General features: G+C 34.9%; 1 protein-coding gene across 1 annotated transcript in view; it reads right to left on the bottom strand.

Annotated features, from left to right (window-relative positions):
• Positions 1–7,356: 7,356 nt before the first annotated feature.
• The window catches only part of LOC106463443 (cAMP-specific 3',5'-cyclic phosphodiesterase, isoforms N/G-like), a 60,217-nt gene continuing 47,640 nt past the window's right edge, over positions 7,357–19,933 (bottom strand). The window contains exons 10-14 of the mRNA XM_022390931.1: positions 19,722–19,821; positions 16,050–16,204; positions 14,723–14,845; positions 10,852–11,034; positions 7,357–7,401 (exon numbers count right to left, since the gene is read on the bottom strand). Coding sequence (XP_022246639.1) covers positions 7,357–7,401; positions 10,852–11,034; positions 14,723–14,845; positions 16,050–16,204; positions 19,722–19,821 — 606 coding nt within the window. The remainder of the gene's footprint in view (positions 7,402–10,851; positions 11,035–14,722; positions 14,846–16,049; positions 16,205–19,721; positions 19,822–19,933) is intronic.

Genomic DNA, 19,933 nt, shown 5'->3' with positions numbered 1-19,933 from the left:
CATATTTTTAGGTAAATATAACAAATTTGAGAAAATTTCAAACCTACTTTTTTGCTTATTACAAAGGCCTGCGAATTTAAACTTCATAAAAGTTGTTTTGGTTTTAATAACGAAATTTCCATAATTCAGCTACGAAAATTTCGAAAATAATATTACTTTTTTTTTCTATCACGAAAGGATTTTTTTTTTAAAAATCGCGAAGAAAAAACAACAACTTTTACTTAGATCAAATTATAATTTCGTTTACCCCAATGAACATTTTTATTGTTATGTCTGTTAACAAAATTACAAACAAACTGAAGAAAATAGAAGAACATTGATGTCAAGCGAATATGCATCCTCATTCATCCTGATTTTTTTTTGTGTGAAATCTACGTATTTTAGCCTCAAAAGTACGTGTTGTGGTCTTTCTTTTATGCATTGCGTTATGACGTTTTATGAAAAATCTGTACGTTATGGAGAAAAATTGATATCATTTTCGGATTCAGTGTACAGGAATTACTGTAGAGCATGTAAAAATCATCGCAGGCCTATGTTATTCGTTGAAATGCCAATTAATTAAAAAGTCTTCAGTTATTTTAACGAAAAAGAAACGTAACGGTCAATCCCACTATTCATTAATAAGCAATTGGCGGTAGGTGTTGCTAACCGATTGCCTTTCCTGCGATCAGCAACTCAAAATTAGAGAAGGCATATATATCCTTGCCAAAAAAGACGAAATAAATGAAAAAGAAGAAAATGGACAATGAAACTTATCAACTAGTCATCTTTACAGCTTAATTGTTTTTTTCAATATGCACATACGTCTACAAACTCTAAGTGATTGGAACGTTTTGTAGTAGATGTATTTTACACATTATATGGTCACGCACACAGTAAGTAACAAACTGTTCATTATATTTGTTCTAAAACATCGTCTTAACGTACGTTCGATCTAGAGACATTTAAGGTAGCCGAAACACAAGTTCAGTCGTTGACGTGAAACTTTCCAATCAATTCGCTCCATTTGAAACACTTTTATTCAAGAAGTTACGTGCAGTAACTAATTATTCTTGGCATGAAATTAAAGCACCAATTGTATACGTACTTTTTAAAGGTCGGAGTTGAGTTTCCGACTGAGAATCCATATTAATGAGAATAATCTCACGAACAAAAGCATACCTCAGGGACTCTTGTGAATTTTTCATTGTAAATAAACAATGAATAGATTATTACATCATAAATTTCAAAGCTTCTACTATGAGAATTTTCCCAAGAGGATCAAAATAATGAGACATAAATCTCTTTCAAAACATTATAGTCAGTAATATAATAATTATATGTATCCATACATAGCGTGATATCCAAACTTATAAAGCGTGAGTCAATTCTTCTCAGACAAGCTGAAGACCTGAAATGAAACATAATACATTTAGGCTTAACAAAACGATTGCTTTTATGTGGAGCATTTATAAGCACTAAACTTGTTAGTTTAACGTTAACAATAGACAAGCTCTTTCGGTTAAAATGAAGACTAGTTCTAACTTTTCACGTGACATCGATTAAAAGGAAAATTTGAGTAAGAGAATAAGAACCTACTAAACATGCATACGAGTTGCAACAATTGTGTACACTGCGCTACTTTCTCGTTCAAGTTGGGCCCGGCATGGCCAGGTGGTTAGGGAGCTCGACTCACAATCTGTGGGTCGCGGGTTCGATTCCCGGACTTAACAGATTTTTCGATTTATTTATCGTTGTTTATTTCAGATACACTATGTTTGAATTAATTGCTTGATATACTGCAGAGATCGAGCCCATAATGTTAAAGACTATCTCTGTCTCACAAAGCTGTCATTACCCTTACATGATCACCGTACTCACTCTAGATGACGTAATAAAATTTTGTCTCGTTTTGGTTAGGTTCACGCGATAAATACCCTTTAAGCCTCATTACAAAAGCTTTTTTTATCGTGCTTTTAAGGTGGATATTTCAGAGAAAACGTCTTTGACCTTTGCCTTATTTACTTCCATTGCAACCTTGATCCCTAGCTGACATTTAGCTATTTTGTAAAATACCGTAGCGCGTGAAAACAAATTCACGCATGCGCAGTTTCGGAACACGGTTCCTCGATAAGCGTACAGAATTCAAAGCACGTCGTAGAAACCAACACGTGTCTTTTATACAATCCAGGAAAAAGAAACGTGTGGACAATGGTGGGAAAATTAGTGAAACCTTCGTTCATCTAGGCCCTGCATGGCCAGGTGGTTAGGGCGCTCGACTCGCAATCTGAGGGTCGCGAGTTCGAATCCCCGTCACACCAAACATGCTCGCCCTCTCAGCCGTGGGGGCGTTATATTGTGACGATCAATCCCACTATTCGTTGGTAAAAGAGTAGCCCAAGAGTTGGCGGTGGGTGGTGATGACTAGCTGCCTTCCCTCTAGTCTTACACTGCTAAATTAGGGACGGCTAGCGCAGATAGCCCTCGTGTAGCTTTGCGCAAAATTCAAACTAAATTTCAAATTCCAAAATTCGTTCATCTATCACTCCGCCACATCTGTTTTATCCAAACTAAACATGTTCATGTTTCAAAAATGCTTGTTTGCTTTCTTTGTATCTCCTTTTCATCTACTATATTGGTTGTAGTTAAAGTTTTTTATATATTTAGAACATATTGTATTATCTAGTGTGTACGTAAAATGGAATAGCAAACTGTTCTTTACATTTAGAAAGTTTGAAACTTAATGTGTAAGCTGCACACTTCTCCGCTCGAGTCTACGAGCTCTATACTCACGTTAGTTCTAGAACTAATAGAAGTTTGATGAATATCTTGAAACAATAACAAACAAGGAAATTTTCCTTTCTAATATAAGGAGCTTTCATTTTTGCATAATTATGACTTTATCCATGTTTTAGAAGAATATTGTTAATCATAGACTTTTAGCTTCTAAAATCCATTTCTTATTATGCCGACTTCTAGAATCCATTACTTATTATATTCCTAGTTAATTCCTAGATCCTGGCATTATTTCAGGATTACTTACTATACCGTTAAAGCTTAGATGATCACATCGTTTAAGGGTTACTTATTATGCCGATAGAGCCTGTATCCGCGCATTGTTTAAAGGTTACATATTACGCCGTTAAATCCTAGATCCTCGCATTGTTTAACAGTTCATAGTTACGGACACTAACTAAGTTTGTTGAATTTATAAATTTATCTTAAAGTTAATTTCATTTTATGCCACTTAAACTAATGCGAAAAACCACTAAAGGATAATTCGTTAAATTTATTTTTCTTCTCAATACTGTGACCCGAAAAAAAATATTAAACGCAAGGATATTTTACTGTATTTACAGGCAGCTCGCGAATTTTGGTATTGTTGCCTTGTTCTCAACATGTTTTTTTAAGGATTGTGTATTGTTAGTGAACAGACATGTGGTTTTGTTTTGAGAATTTTACCTTTACTTAAACATACGCATATATATATATATATATATATATATCTTATTATAAATATGATCAATTATGTATGTGAATGTGAGTATGTGTGGGTGTTAACATCCATTACTCAGGGTTGACTAGCTCGATTACCGTAATTTTTGGTATGGCAACTGGAAAGTGTCCTACAGTGTAAACGGGTTATTTTGTTATAGATTTTTGCTAGAGAAGGGGAATAAAAAGTCCCTGAAATACAGCACATTTCCGCTTTTTTATGGCTTGATGGCTAGGGCGCTCGACTCACAAGTTGCGAGTCGCGGGTTCAAATCCTGTCACCGAAAATGCGCACCCTTTCAGCCGTGTGGGCGTTATAATGTAACGGTCATCCTACCGTTCGTTGGTAAAAGAGTAGCCCAACAGTTGACTATGGGTGGTGTTCACTAGCTACCTTCCCTCTGGCCTATCACTGCTAAATTAGTGACGGCTTGCGCAGATAGCCCTTGCGTAGTTTTGCACGAAACTCTAAACAAACCAAAAGACGTTATTTAGACTTTTGTCTGGCATGACCCAGAGTTGGCTGGCTCGATTACCGTACTTTTTGGTGTGGTAACTGAAAATTGTTTGACGATGTGTAAGGGCTACTTTATTTTAGGATTATTGTTTTTTACCCGAGAAGAGGGATAAAAATAAACCTGAAACAGGTAATATTTCCGCGTATTTATAGACTTTTTGTCTTTGAATTTAAAGAATCAAGTACTTAATCAGTTAAATAAGTCAATTATTAAATTTCACGAAGTAGAGTATGCAATTAGCATATAATAGAAAAGGGCAGTGGTAAGTTACATTCCTATATTTATCTGATCTCTAACGGTTTTACTTATGCTAAGATAGAATAGGTCTGCACACATCCTATCGGCATTTCTCCTTCTAAACAAAATAAATGACTCTTTCATCCTTTCACATAGCTACTCAGTTGCTTAACAGTTCTAATTCGCTGTAATGTACGTGCATTACATACGGGTAACTTGAGAAAGCCAGATTGTACCAGTTTTCCTACGAAAAACCTGGTGCTTTATATTCCTACTAGGAGGAAAACTCGTTCTTCACGTGCGAAACATTTTTGTTGTGGTGGTATTTTATAACTGATTACACAAAGGTTATAAAATGTAAAGACAATGCCGTGTATTTAATGTAATTAAAACAGTTAGGTTACCTGCCTAGACTACTCATGTACAAGGTTAGGTACGTAAAGCTATGAACGAACCTGATGGCCGTGCGGGGCGTCTCAACGACTACGAGGATAAACCTAAATTGATTAAACCCATTTCACAACACGTGGTATCCACCAAAACATCTGTAGTACAAAAGACAGTTTGGACCGAATAGTGTGGTTAAAAATGACAAACCGATCAATTCATAGTAAGAGACAATAGACCTAGTGACGCTTTCAAAACCAAGATACCGAGGTCAAGTATTAAAATTCAACAAGGTCAAGGTATCGGTACTCTAAGTGTCCATAAACAAACGAAGAAATTCACACACAAAAACTGCTGGGGCTCTGAGGAACGACAGATCCATTCCTCGAATATCTTTCTTTCCCTTTGCAGTGTATAGTACTGTCTATATCTCCCCCCTACCCCCTTACACATATGGTGACGTCGTTTGTACTTCTCAAGTCCTAATTTCATTTTTGCATAATTTAATAAAGTTTAGAAAACTTTACCTAAAGGCACTATTTGAACTGGTACACATTCCCTCTGAGATTTTATAGTCTAGAATACTTTCTACCTGTTTAGTGAAAAAAAGCGTGAGAAGGTTACAGTGTACAGTACGTTTATTCCCAATTTTCTCGTAAAATCAGTACATCAATAAATTAAAAATATAAAAAACGAAGTTAAAACGTATAGCAGTGACTAACTCTAATAGATGTCGTTACTATACAGTACCTGACCGAGGAGGAAAGCAAACATAAGGTATAATGATACCGGAAACTAAGGGTACCTCTAAATAAATACCGACAATCTACACGTTAATTTCTCCAGTGACTAGTTTAACATACATTATTCATTGCATCTCCCTCAAAGGTACCACAATCAGATCAAAACAAAAGTAGGTCAGGCACTCTCCAACAATGAATACAAATTTTGACAAAGTCAGATCAACTGTCAGAAATGGACTGCATACGTAATCGTTTATGAAATCAACCCAATTCACAGTTTAATAAAGAAATATATCCAACAATGAATACAAATTTTGACAAAGTCAGATCAACTGTCAGAAATGGACTGCATACGTAATCGTTTATGAAATCAACCCAATTCACAGTTTAATAAAGAAATATATTATTTCTACATCCTGAACTGAAAGTTAGTAAAATGTTTCTGCTTAATACTGATTTTCGTTATTAACATCCAAATGCCTAGAAAATTGATTAATGCATTTCAAGTCATAAAATTTAGAATTTAAAATTATTAAAATAACGAACTTAACCACAATGAACAAAGCGGCCTGTGTCTGTTGTCTGTTAGCAAAGATAATTTTAAAAGTTTAAGTTCCCGATCTCTGATCACCATTAACCATAAACCCCATTACTTTGTTCATTTTTTTCATTGTTCCCCATTGGATCACCGGTAAGTTTACGGACTTACAACTCTATAATTTTGGGTTTGATTCTCTGCGGTGGAGAGAGCGAAGATAGCCTGTTGTGTAACTTTGCGCTAAAACTAACAAATACATTTTCTCATTTTTACGAGTTTATTATCATCTTAATTTCATCTCCTGCTACTGCTAACTAACGACACACATGCACGCCGCTCCACTATCCTTGTGGGGCTAGATATTTTGGTATTATATTTAATATGCAAATTCAATATAGTAAAAAAATTATAACACTTTATATTACCGAGAACAGATTTAAGCTGTGTGAGCTATTTCTTCAACACATATTTTCTGCACATAAGTTATAACTATTTGCCGCATGGTGTGCTGTTAGTTTGAATTATTTTAAACCTTTATTAGATAAATATTTGAATGTGTTTCCTTGTCGAGTTTCGCGCAAAGCTACTTGAAGGATCTGCGCTAGCCGTCCCTAATTTAGCAGTGATTGACTAGAGGAAATGTAGCTAGTCAAAACCACCCACCGCCAACTCTTGGGCTACTCTTTTAAAAACGAATAGTGAGATTGATTGTCACATTATAACGCTTTCACAGCTGAAAGGGCGAGCATGTTAGGTGACGGGATTCGAACCCCGACCCGTAGATTGGGGGACCCTAATCACCAAGTCATGCCAGGTTATTTAAATATGAAGTGCTACATTTGATTTTGTATCGATGTTTATATAAGCCAGTGAAAGATGGCCTACACTGACTTAATAGTCTTCTACCATGTTACATTTCATGTTTTTAACTAAATATCATGGGCCACGCTATAGTAAGGTTCTGTATATTAGTAATGTAAGAAGTGATATGCTGAATATTTTGTTATTTACAAAAGAAACATAAATAGTCAGTTAATTTTTATGAAATAGAAGACTGCAGGAGCACAAAAAACTTGTATGCTACTGTACTACAAAATGTTACAGATGTAAAAAGTAAAATGTAAATGATATATATCTATATAATAACGTTAGAATAAATAAATACCAAACATGAAAACAAACGTTTGGTTTCTTGTCAATTTAATTAATATGTATTTAAATTTCTCAAGTTTATCACATTGCTATTGTTTTTACAGAGTTTTGTTTTATTGTTTTAAGTATTCATCACACATATTTCTATTATAAACAAACCTTTTTTTTTTTGTTTAGATGAGATGCATCAAATATTTAGTTGTTGCTTTTTCAAAGTTTCATACATTAGGTTTTAAAATCACTATATCCACTAACCCCATTGGTGTTTTAAAAAACTCGCATATATTCGCGCCTTTTTAATTAAAAATTATGAGTCAATGATCTTCTCCGAAAATGTTTGAATGATTTGGTCCTAAAATATAGAAAAAAAACACGTTACAATGAACTACTTCTAATTTCTGTTAAGGGTATTCAGCTTACAAATGTCACCCCAAGGGGGTACTATCCCTAAAAAACCCTATCCTTTTTAAAAGTCTTGTTTTAGTTAATTATCTATCCCATCTTAGAAATTCGTACACATCAATTCTATTGTTTTATAAAAATTATCAAGATAATTACATTTAGCTTTATCCACTTTCAGGCAGTTTTTGTACATGTTTTGTCATCGTTTCCGGAACTTGAACACGGATGGGAAAAACATAATAAAAAATCCCGCATTTCCTACTTCTAAAAAATATAACTTATTTCATACTTGGCCTTGGAATCAAAATACACTAGTCCTTACAAATAAACGTACTTTTATAAATGTTTTTCATAGACAGTGTTTTATGAAACAAAGCCATAGGAATGTTTTCGTTGTTTAATATCCAACGTAACAATTCCACTAATTAACAAACTGATGAGATGTAAATATAAACTTACGGGTTTATAAAATGATGCTGGTTGTTTTTTTTCTGACGCTTTGCTACACAATCGATTTTTTCTCACAAGCAGCTCCATGATTGAAATAGAAGTGAATGGACATGTACAACATTTAAATGAATGCAGTATCATATTTTTCTCCGGTGGGAATGGAATTGCAATGTAGAACCAGTTATGTGTGGTACGGTTAATACCAACAGAGAGTGATTGAAATTTCCTGAGGTTTTCGATCAACCAATTTCTTAAGCAATCTGAGATGAAATAACATTACCAAAATTTGAGTGTTATGAAATTGCTGCCAAAATCGTTAAATACAGGCTCAAAAAATTCAAACTCAGTAAATTGTTAAAGTTTTTAATCATAAAAATTATAAATTTCCATTAAACTGGTGGGACAGCAGTAAGTTTAAGGATTTATAACGCTAAAATCCAGGGTTAGATTCCTCGTGATGGACACAGTAGATAGCCAGCCCAAAGTATCTTTGCTTTAAAACAATTAAAAAACATACTGGGAAAACGAAACCAATGCTAGTTTTACGTTCATCTGTATTTCAAAAAGTGTAATTATAAATATTTATAGCTCTTAAGAGCTTCATATAATTTAGTTAAATTGCCTTGGTTATTTGTTTCTGTAGATGGAAGGTGACATTTCGCTGGCCAGTCTCCCCTATACTTAAGGCAGTATAGATACGTTCCACTGTGGGGCCAGAAACGCTTACACCTGGTCTAAGAAGTGAACAGTAATTTTGAAAACTTTATCAAGTGAAGGGCCTATAGTTAACTATTTTGTATAGTGCCAAGTTAGAATGGGTGACGAAGGAGGGTATAGTGCCAAGTTAGAATGGGTGACAAGTGAGGTATAGTGCCAAGCTAGAATGGGTGACACGTGAGGTATAGTGCCAAGCTAGAAGGGGAGACAAGTGAAATATAGTGCCAATCTAGAATGGGTGACAAAGGGATATAGTGCCAAGATAGAATGGATGACAAGTGAGGTATAGTACCAAGATAGAATGGGTGACGAATTTATATCCCCTTGTCACCCATTCTAGATTGGCACTATACCCCTTGTCACCCATTCTATTTGGCACTATACCCTTCTTGTTACCCATTCTGTCTTGGTACTATACCCCCATTCGTCACCCATTCTATCTTGGTACTATACCTCACTTGTCATCCATTCTATCTTGGCACTATATCCCCTTGTCACCCATTCTAGATTGGCACTATACCTCACTTGTCACCCATTCTAATTTCAAACTATACCCTTCCTTGTCACTCATTCTAACTTCAAACTATACCCTCCTTTGTCACCAATTCTATCTTGGCAATGTACCCCCTTCTCACCCATTTTATCTTGGTATTATACTTCACTTGTCATCCATTCTATCTTGGCACTATACCCCCTTGTCACCCATTCTAACTTGGCACTATATCCCCTTGTCACCCATTCTATTTGGCACTATACCCTTCTTGTTACCCATTCTATCTTGGTACTATACCCCCTTCGTCACCCATTCTATCTTGGTACTATACTTCACTTGTCATCCATTCTATCTTGGCACTATACCCCCTTGTCACCCATTCTAACTTGGCACTATATCCCCTTGTCACCCATTCTAACTTCAAACTATACCCTGCTTTGTCACCAATTCTATCTTGGCACTGTACCCCCTTCTCACCCATTTTATCTTGGTATTATACTCTCTTGTTACCCATTCTAACTTGGCACTATACCCCTTTGCCACCCATTCTAACTTGGCACTATACCCCCTTGTCACCCATTCTATTTGGCACTATACCTCCTTGTCACCCATTCTATCTTGGTACTATACCCCCTGTACAGAAGAGAAGAGAAACATTTTTCTACAACGGCCAAACTTTTCACGAATGTCAATTTGATAAAGTTTTTGGTAAGCTCACCAGTTACAATGTCTCGAGGAGCTACGCTAATTTCAAGAGTTTGAGAAAACTGTGTTAATCTAATGACTTTGAGACAACTGTGTTAATCTAATGACTTTGAAACAGCTGTGTTAATCTCTTGACTTGGCGACTGAAAGACACATATGGCCAAAGCCATCGGTCTGACCAAAAACCGTAACAGGTAGCAAAACAGGAAATGTAAAGTAATAGAATCCCAGTACTATACTCAATCTTTCTAACAAAGCTAGCAAAATATATGCATTTAATTTTGAATACCATAACCGATTAAAGAAATAACCATGATATGTACTATATTTATCATTTCATATGAATCCAGCTCAGAATTTATTACCTAACATTGCACAAATGATAGATAAGTGTGGGATTATTTTACATATGTTTTATTACATCAAACCATCTGCGAAAGAAAAGGAAGATTTCTAAATTCACCGTTAATTAACTAATGTATTAAAAATTTATAACTAATGCACTAAATTAAACGTGCTACAATTACAAAAGTAGAGACAGAGAAAAATTCACATCATCTGGTTCTATGACTTCAATTTTCAAGAAATAAGATTGAAAACTATAAATATACATATTGAAAATTTTAGTTCAAACAAATGCTTTGTTTTTAATTACATGATAGTTCTGACAACCAATCAACGGCTTAACCAGATTAGCAGACGATTCTCAGCTGCTTGTAATTAAAAATGGACTGCAAAAACCAATTTTAAACCATAACCTGTTGGTAAACTTCGAAAATATATATGTAATTGCTGGATACAGTTAAAGGTGGACGTAATTTTATAAACAGCAGGAAAAAATGTGAGCAATATGGTTTACAGTGATCCCTAAAATCCAGTTCAAAATATGCTACGATTTTCAAACTTTGAGTACAATCTCTGAAGCCAGTATTTCTGTGAGTTTATATTTATGAAAATACACAAACAAATGAGATGAATTTATTAACTTTTTACCCTATGTAAACTTATCTTTTTTATTTCCTTTTTGTCACGTACCTGTGATTTTTCAATAGTAGCATTGTATCTATCACACATAGGGCTGATGTCTAGACCTTGTTCTCTTTCTTTATCTCCCTGTTGGAAAAACTCTTCCATTAGAAGATCCACCCATTTCTTGTACATTTCTAGCGGTTTAGTAGGACTACTTAAGTCTGCACAATGGATCATATTCTGAAGAACCTAGAATATGGAAGAAAATAACTAAATCATACAAATTAAGAATTCTTTGGTAAGTCACGTGTCATTAAACAATATTAAAATAGAAACCACGGTATAATAAGCATTTTGAATGTCGTATTTTATAATACAAGTATACAATGTAATAACCATTTTGAATGTCGTATTTTATAATACAAGTATACAATGTAATAACCATTTTGAATGTCGTATTTTATAATACAAGTATACAATGTAATAACCATTTTGAATGATGTATTTTATAATACAAGTATACAATGTAATAACCATTTTGAATGTCGTAGTTTATAATACAAGTATACAATGTAATAACCATTTAGAATGTCGTAGTTTATAATACAAGTATACAATGTAATAACCATTTTGAATGTCGTATTTTATAATACAAGTATACAATGTAATAACCATTTTGAATGATGTATTTTATAATACAAGTATACAATGTAATAACCATTTTGAATGATGTATTTTATAATACAAGTATACAATGTAATACCCATTTTGAATGATGTATTTAAAAATATGAACCACAATATAATATACTTATATTCTAATCAAGGTATTAGTATCATCTAGCATCTGTGAGACTTGTCTAATCCCCCCCTAGCTACCTACATATACGGGTGCTCGAAATTGTTAATAATATCATTTTAATAAACTGTTTTACCCTAACGACATTCCAAAGTATAGGAGCGATTATAAAGAAAATCTCACAATTACAATTACTATACCTTAAAATCTGCTTGTTGCATGGAAAGTAAGTTTCATCGCGGGTACATTGAGGATCATAAGCTGTATTCAGGAAAGTTTGGACGTGGTACACGGTGTTCTAAGACTTTCATAAACGGTTTCAGTATTTTTTTTCCTTCATCCTCAGTACGAATATCAAATATATCTCTAAATAAAGCTACTATAAACATACCTGTTCTAGACTGTGTCCATGTAAACATCATCTGTTCCAAACAGTGTCCATAAAAACGTAATCTGTTCTAGACAGTGTCCATGTAAACATAACCTGTTCTAGACAGTGTCAATATAAACTTCATCTGTTCTATACAGTGTCAATATAAACATCCACTGTTCTAGACAGTGTCAATATAAACATCAAGTGTTCTAGAAAGTGTCCATGTAAACATCAACTGTTCTAGACAGTGTCAATATAAACATCAACCGTTCTAGACAGTGTCAATGTAAACATCATCTGTTCCAAACAGTGTCAATGTAAACATCATCTGTTCCAAACAGTGTCAATGTAAACATCAAGTGTTCTAGACAGTGTCAATGTAAACATCAAGTGTTCTAGACAGTGTCAATATAAACATCAAGTGTTCTAGAAAGTGTCCATGTAAACATAATCTGTTCTAGACAGTGTCAATGTAAACATAATCTGTTCTAGACAGTGTTCTAGAAAGTGTCAATATAAACATCAACTGTTCTAGACAGTGTCAATATAAACATCAAGTGTTCTAGACAGTGTCAATGTAAACATCAACTGTTCTAGACAGTGTCAATATAAACATCAACTGTTCTAGACAGTGTCAATGTAAACATCAACTGTTCTAGACAGTGTCAATGTAAACATCAACTGTTCTAGACAGTCTCCATTGACTTTCACAATATCCTACACAAAGATACACATTTTATTCAAATCACCAATCTCTCATATTGTCGAAACTAAGAGAAATCAAAGTAATGCTATCTTGCGATAAAAGTGATTAACATTTATATGATATAAATATGGTCTTAAAATGCTCTGCACTATGTTCAAGATTAAAAGTGCCTCTGATAACATGTTCTTCTCTTAAAATGAGTAGTTTTTAATATATAATCATATGAAATACCAGGTTTTCTTTACAATTATCATGTACTTTTGATCATCAGTTCCAATGAGTAAACCTTCAATGCTGTTCCTGACTACAACAAAACAGATTCATTAAAACTTATATAGCAAAAAAAAGTGTCTATATTGTAAAAGATAAACTAGCTTGCACCAAGTAATGTATTTGAAAGCTAATGCCACATTTTGGTGGATGGTGAATAAAAATGTTGGGTATGAAAGAATGGTTTCAGAGTACTTAGATCTCAATATAGTATTTAGTTCATTGGTTTCAGAGTACTTAGATCTCGATATAGTATTTAGTTCATTGGTTTCAGAGTACTTAGATCTCGATATAGTATTTAGTTCATTGGTTTCAGAGTACTTAGATCTCGATATAGTATTTAGTTCATTGGTTTCAGAGTACGTAGATCTCGACATAGTATTTAGTTCATTGGTTTCAGAGTACTTAGATCTCGATATAGTATTTAGTTCATTGGTTTCAGAGTACTTAGATCTCGATATAGTATTTAGTTCATATCTTGACATTGTATAGCAAAAATTCAGAACTCAACACTGTATATTATTCATATCTAGACACTGGACCAGGAATTTATTTCCCAATATTACATTTGGTTGAGACTTAGACGTTATATACTAGGAATTCAGATCTCAACATAGTATTTCTTCCAGGCCTAGACACTGTGTGGTATATAAATATACCATGCACTTGTCCTTTTTTCGATTTTTCATATAATATTATTCTGAATCTATCAGCTATTCTGTATATGTACAGTTTTCACATAACGCGTAACCAAGAAAGTTGTTAAGTTTATTTCGTTCTATCTGCCTTTGTTCCTTGTAATTATGCCCATGGGAGTCGTGGCTGTAATGCTGCATGTTATACAAGAACGCAAACAGCAGTGTCATTCAATGGCAGTTCAGGTGGTATCTGGAAGTTACCGCCTCCCCTATGCTTGAATGAGGATTACCAGTCACGTGAATCGCTAGTCTCACTGGGTAAATCTATTCTTACTGTGACGTAAGGAAAGTTGAACTTAAACAGCGTGGTAGGTGATTTCGGCCTGATCAGTTGAAGATGTCTAATCCAATACAAGTGAAGGTTCTCTTCTTTCGAAGCAAGTACACACGCTGTGTTTGTGAATTAATAAAGATTTTTGACTTGCACTGTCCAGCCTTCGTATTTAGATTTCACGAACACAATTATTCAAATATGCAGTGATAACTAACATTTTGAACCTTCCACAAGTCTAAGGTTAACCCAGTTTCACCGGAATATACAACAATCGTATAGCAGGAATTTAGATCTCAACATTGTATTTTGTCCCCCTTACATCCTTTCAAAGCCAACAAAATGAGTATTTCCGTTAAATGTCAAAGTCCGTAACGATAAATTAAAAGTTGTCTTTCCATAGATACAAAATAAACCGAAAAATATTCATAATGCAATGAATTTTAGGTTTCACAATGAATTTTAGGTTTCACAATTTATGCAGATATTTGGTTTCGTGCAAAGCTATTCGAGGGATTTCTGCACTGGCCGACCCTAATTTGGCAGTGATAGGCTAGATGGTAGGCAGCTAGTCAACACCACCCATCGTCCACCCTTGAGCTACTCTTTTACCAACGAATAGTGGGATTGAACGTCACGTAATAACGCCCCCACAGCTGAAAGGGCGGACATGTTCGGTGACGGGGGTTCGAACCCCGCGACCCGCAGACTGCGAGTCGAATGCCCTAACCATCAGGTCATGGCAGGCCTAGCAGCTATTTAAATACACTGTACTGACTTGAATTCGAGTTTTTCACGGTATTGTTTATGATTGGTCTTACCTGAATTCTTTCAGTGTAATTGTCCAATAGAAGTACCCCAGATCCAGCTACTTTTTTCGTTTCCACCATAGTCTTTAAGTCGGCTAGTAAACTCATATGTTTTGACATATCTGTTGCTATAACCTATAGAGTAAATCATTGTTACCATGTTTGATAAAAACACGTAAACTTCATTGTATTCTATACATTCTAGAATAACCTATGTTCTCAGGTGGTTTTTCTCATGCATCCTAATTTACAAGAAGTTGTCTGTGCTGAAAACTTCCAATAAAGAGTGATAAATTGTATTGGTATAGTGAAACTAGGTTTATCCTTCATAAACTATCTCAGTATTTCCAGACTGATCTTATTATTGGTTATACAAGTGTACTTATTTCATTGCATGGCTATAAGACCGTTACAATATTAACACAGAAGCATATTAATCCTGAAGATGAAGGTTGTATTATACTGATAATTTCCACAGTTTGTTTGTTTGTTATGGGTTTCACGCAAAACTACATGAAGGCTATCTGTGCTAGCCGTCCCTAATTTGGCAGTGTAAGACTAGAGGGAAGGCAGCTAGTCACCATTACCCACCGCCAATTCTTGGGCTACTTTTTTTCCACCGAATAGTGGGATTGACAGTAACATTATAACGCCCACCCGGCTGAAAGGGCGAGCATATTTGGTGTGACGACGATTCGAACCCGCGACCCGTAGATTGCGAGTCGAGCGCCCTAACCACCTGGCCATGCCGGGCCTAATTTCCACAGACATTTACTAAAAAACTACTTGCTCTGTTTTCTCATAAATCACGTCTTAACAACTTTCTACCTTTCTGCTTATTTTGTTTCAAAATTTGTGAATTTCAAATATCTTTAAAGGGATTTCGAATAAAACTGATTTTTCCTTTGTCTATAAGTAAGCATTTTAAATATATATTTTTTAACTTGTTTTTTTTATTTGAATGACTTCAAAATAATAAACAGGTTATCATTTTTGCTGTGTGCACAAAATAAGTAATATTTAACTGATGTATGCGTATAAATTAACGAATATTTTCTTCTAAATATATATGACCAATTTAATTATGTTAATGGCTAATGTTAGGCAGACCTTATATCTCCAAGTTACAAAGCAATAACTTGCATTTAAGTCACAGTCATAAATTTGTTGTTTCATCATTTTCTTATATAAAAGTTATATCACTGTGTTCGAGTTACTAAGATATTTTTTTCATAATCTTCACTATCAAAGCTTTCAAACACGCAGGAAATCATAAAATTCTATCAAAAGGAAACATTTAAAATTATTACATGTTAATTCATATCAAATTTAAACTTACCATATCGATGGCAATTTTACGGAGTGTCTGGCGTTGTTTTTTACTGAGGTTCACAAATATATTACAGCTTTCGTCTTGAAGTATCTTGAATGCTACAGCTAACGAGTGGCTTTCAAGAACGGATTCATCATTATACATAATCGCCAATTCAGAACCTGTGAAAGGAAGTTTTATATAGACTTGAAATTTTATATGTTAACTTCTAAAACATCAGCTTAAAGATACATTCTTATCAATGTCTTCAATATTTTTTTCTTTATTTATCATTATATCATTATTCCTTATTAAAATTATATTTAAAGTTTGAAGAATGATAACGTCTCTTTCTTACACTTGTGGCTGGGCGTGACCAAATGATTAGTGTGCTCTCCTGCATTTCGAAAGGTCCAAGGTTCGAGGCACAATACGCACGTCGCAGAACCTGCTCTACACTTTCGTCAGAGAAGCGTTATAACTTTAACAGTCAGTCCCACTATTCAGCCAGGAGTAGTCACATAGGAGTTTGATGATGCTCATTAATTGCACTTCCTCTGGTCAACATTTATATTATATTATAGCAGCATCTATGTCTGAGTCTCTGAGGCTTCTGAATTGGACGTTTAGCTACGAGTCGCATATGGCGTTTCTTTAGAATTTCGCGCAAAGCTACTCGAGGGCTACCTGTACTAGCCGTCCCTAATTTAGCAATGATAGGCTAGAGGAAAGGCAGCTAATTAACACCATCTAGCACTCACTCATACAGCTCGCTATTTCTTGTCCCACTGTGGCTGGCATCAGCTAGCTCATCTATGAAACATCAGTTCACCAACTGAGTGATAAGCACACCAGTATGTCGATCCCAAGATGCTAATACTAGAACCCTGGTTGGTGGTAAATACCTTCATTCTATGGCCAGTGCCTCATGGATAAGTAGCAGAGATTAACTTCTCCATTCACGTCTCGTTTATCTCCATTTTTCACATTGAAGTTTGTGTTGACTGGTCTGAGTGATGGTTTCACATTTTGATTTCCTAGAGCTTTAGCAGCAGTGTTTACCTCATATTTTTTACTCTTCTGCACCTGTGGAACCGTCAGTCAAACTAAAGGCCTTGTTTACCTTTCTTCTCGTGAAAAGGTACAGGAAGTTCACTCGAAAGTGGCCCAACATTCTATAGGCAAAGTAAATACTATGTTATTCTCTTCTATAATAACATCCAGGCAGAGGCATCATCAACATAAGCTATGACATTTAAAACATGTGTGAACTGGTATAGTCCTGCCCATTCACTAGGTATCAGCATGGTCACATCATAAGGCCAGGATATATGGCTCGACTCAAGCTTGATGCAGTGTAGGTGCCTGGGTGGGCAGGTCTGTCCACAGTACATCCAGTGCAACTATGCCGCAGGCTTCTTCCTCTCTTGCAACTGATGAAAAGATCTCTCATATCAGGGTGGTGCCTCATCATCTTATTGGGTAGCCCTTCATTAAACTTGTCAACAAGAATATCCTTGTGATCTGTCAAAGTCATTGCAAGGAAGGTTTTATCATGCAAATAGCATTAGATCATCCACATAGGTAGCCAAACTCTGTGTGGTGCCACTTTCTAAGTCTAGAACTAGACTCAATGGATTGCTAACTGTTTCCACAGGTCAAACCTTTTGCACAGTTACCTGACTTAAATGTTTCAGCAAACAGTCAAAAATCTTCCTTTCCTGCACTCTTGAATAGAGGTGGCAAGATCTGTTTTGCCTCATCGTGGCTAGATCTTTTTTCCTTACAAACTCTTGGCTATGGACTGACCAAAATGTCCTCAGCGTCGTGAATACATCATGGTAAGTATGCTCAAGGACTCTGGTTCTTGTCTAAGTAGTTAATCTATGGTTCAGGGCAGCAAAACAATAAGCTGCCATTGGGTCTGCTTGACTCCAGGCTCCTCCATAATCCATGGTGGCCCAGGAACTCCGGGCTCTTCCATGGTGGCTCAGCAGTATACTTCTTGTCTTAAAGAAGCTCATCATCATTCCATGGTTCACCATATTTACCACTGAATAAAAACCTTTTCATATGCTAACGAAATCACTTCTGCTGGCATACATCATCCACCGATGTCATTTCTAGTATGTTCTCACCATTCTCAGGTACCTTTGATCTGGGGTTGATTTTTTTTGAGTGGTGAAGGTCTTTGTGTTCTATACAAGAAACCCTCTTCATTTTCATACTCGCAAGATTCCACTCCACTGCTAACCCTCAGTCAGTCCTTAGGGTAAAAGCATAAATAGCTGTTCTGGGTGCACCAGATGTCAGTGGCTTCCCTTTCTGAGTCATTGACTGCAACGATATGGAAGTTATGGACCTTTAGACATAGACCAAGGTCCAATTTCCAAGAGGGGCTCCTCTTATACCCGATAATTTTTTCATATACTATATTCCTTCAATGACCAACTCTACCTCTGAGTCTAAAAATTGTGGAAAATGCCATTTCTATTACAATATTGCCTTGTTAAATTGACCAAACTTATTAAAACGAAATTCAGAGACTAAACAAAAGGTAACGTACAAAAAATAAAATCCTTAGTTATAGTACAAACATAGTGTGTATATATGTTTTGGAACTTGGGCATTGTTACTGAAATGTCAGCTGTTTTATCTTCAAATTACATCAACTTAAATCATATACCAGACAGTTTAAACCTAGTATTACTTATTCAACTCGGTAACTTCAGACTTGCCCAGAGTGATTAGCACTACCCATGTGATTTTCATTTTCATTGAAACTTAAAGGAGGTTGTAACCATGAGCTATCATTGTAGAACGCTGCTGTCAACCCGTGTTCTCAAGGTGCAGCTTTAGAGCCACACCCTACAGGGGTAGACCAGGTGTTTCCTCAAAAGCATGACAAAGAACTAAAGTAGTTAGAGCTAAGTACCTTAACGACTATCTTGACCAAGTGTTATGATCAAACTGCACATACCAGAATAACTAACAAATTACGAAAACTGCTCCATTTCTTTTAAATAGAAAAGTTATTTGTGAGATGTTACAATTACTTTAGAAACTCAAGCGTTCATACTTTGTCATCAAAATGTAAAATATTTGCACTTCCTCTGAAAGAAAAAGTTTTACCTATCACTAAATATTTGTGTTGTCCAAAAATAACTATATTTATAAAGAAGAAAGGACCAGCTTTGACAAGGTTTCTATGGTTATCCATTAACTAGATAAATTTTATTGCAAAAAACAAAATACGTTATATATCAGATATAAAATTTTAAAAAATTGCCAATTATAAGTGGTCTAATTATTGTTTAAGTTTAAATTTGTGTTTATACATTAATGTAAACATTAAATGAGAAACTCCACACTGTAAATGGATTAATGATAATTTTTTCTTTCATCCTATCATTTTGAACACATAAAGTGTAATCTCAAAATACTATTAAAAATGTAAGTTATTTGAAGTTTTATTTTTTAATCTTTTAGACTTTACACCTTAAGATGACACCAGAATTTACCGAAAGCTTACCTTCATTGAACAACGACCTCCCAGCCTGTGAAATACTATTAAAAGTTGTGTGAGTAATTTTAAATTCTTAATTTTTTTTACTCTTTTACATTTTTTCACTTACTTGTAAAAGTTTTAATTCAATGAGCTTTTGATATTTTTTAAGATTTAAAAAAGGCCATACTTACTAGAGTTGACTAAGTATTGGTTTGTAAGCCCTGGGTGGTCAACATCGTGGATGGCTGCTGCAAATAATGCAGCTAGTATTTCCAAATCAGTGAAAACTGACTGTAAAATTTAACACTAAATCAATTCTTGTCTGTAAACACAGGATGCATCATATTGAAATTCGCCAATAAAGATACTAAGTGATATCAATTTTGTTGAGCAATTCACCGTG

The sequence above is a fragment of the Limulus polyphemus genome, unplaced genomic scaffold, assembly GCF_000517525.1.
Source record: "Limulus polyphemus unplaced genomic scaffold, Limulus_polyphemus-2.1.2 Scaffold1409, whole genome shotgun sequence".
NCBI lineage: Eukaryota > Metazoa > Arthropoda > Merostomata > Xiphosura > Limulidae > Limulus > Limulus polyphemus.
Note: the sequence above shows the minus strand (reverse complement) of the source record. Positions and strands in the feature narration are given on the sequence as shown.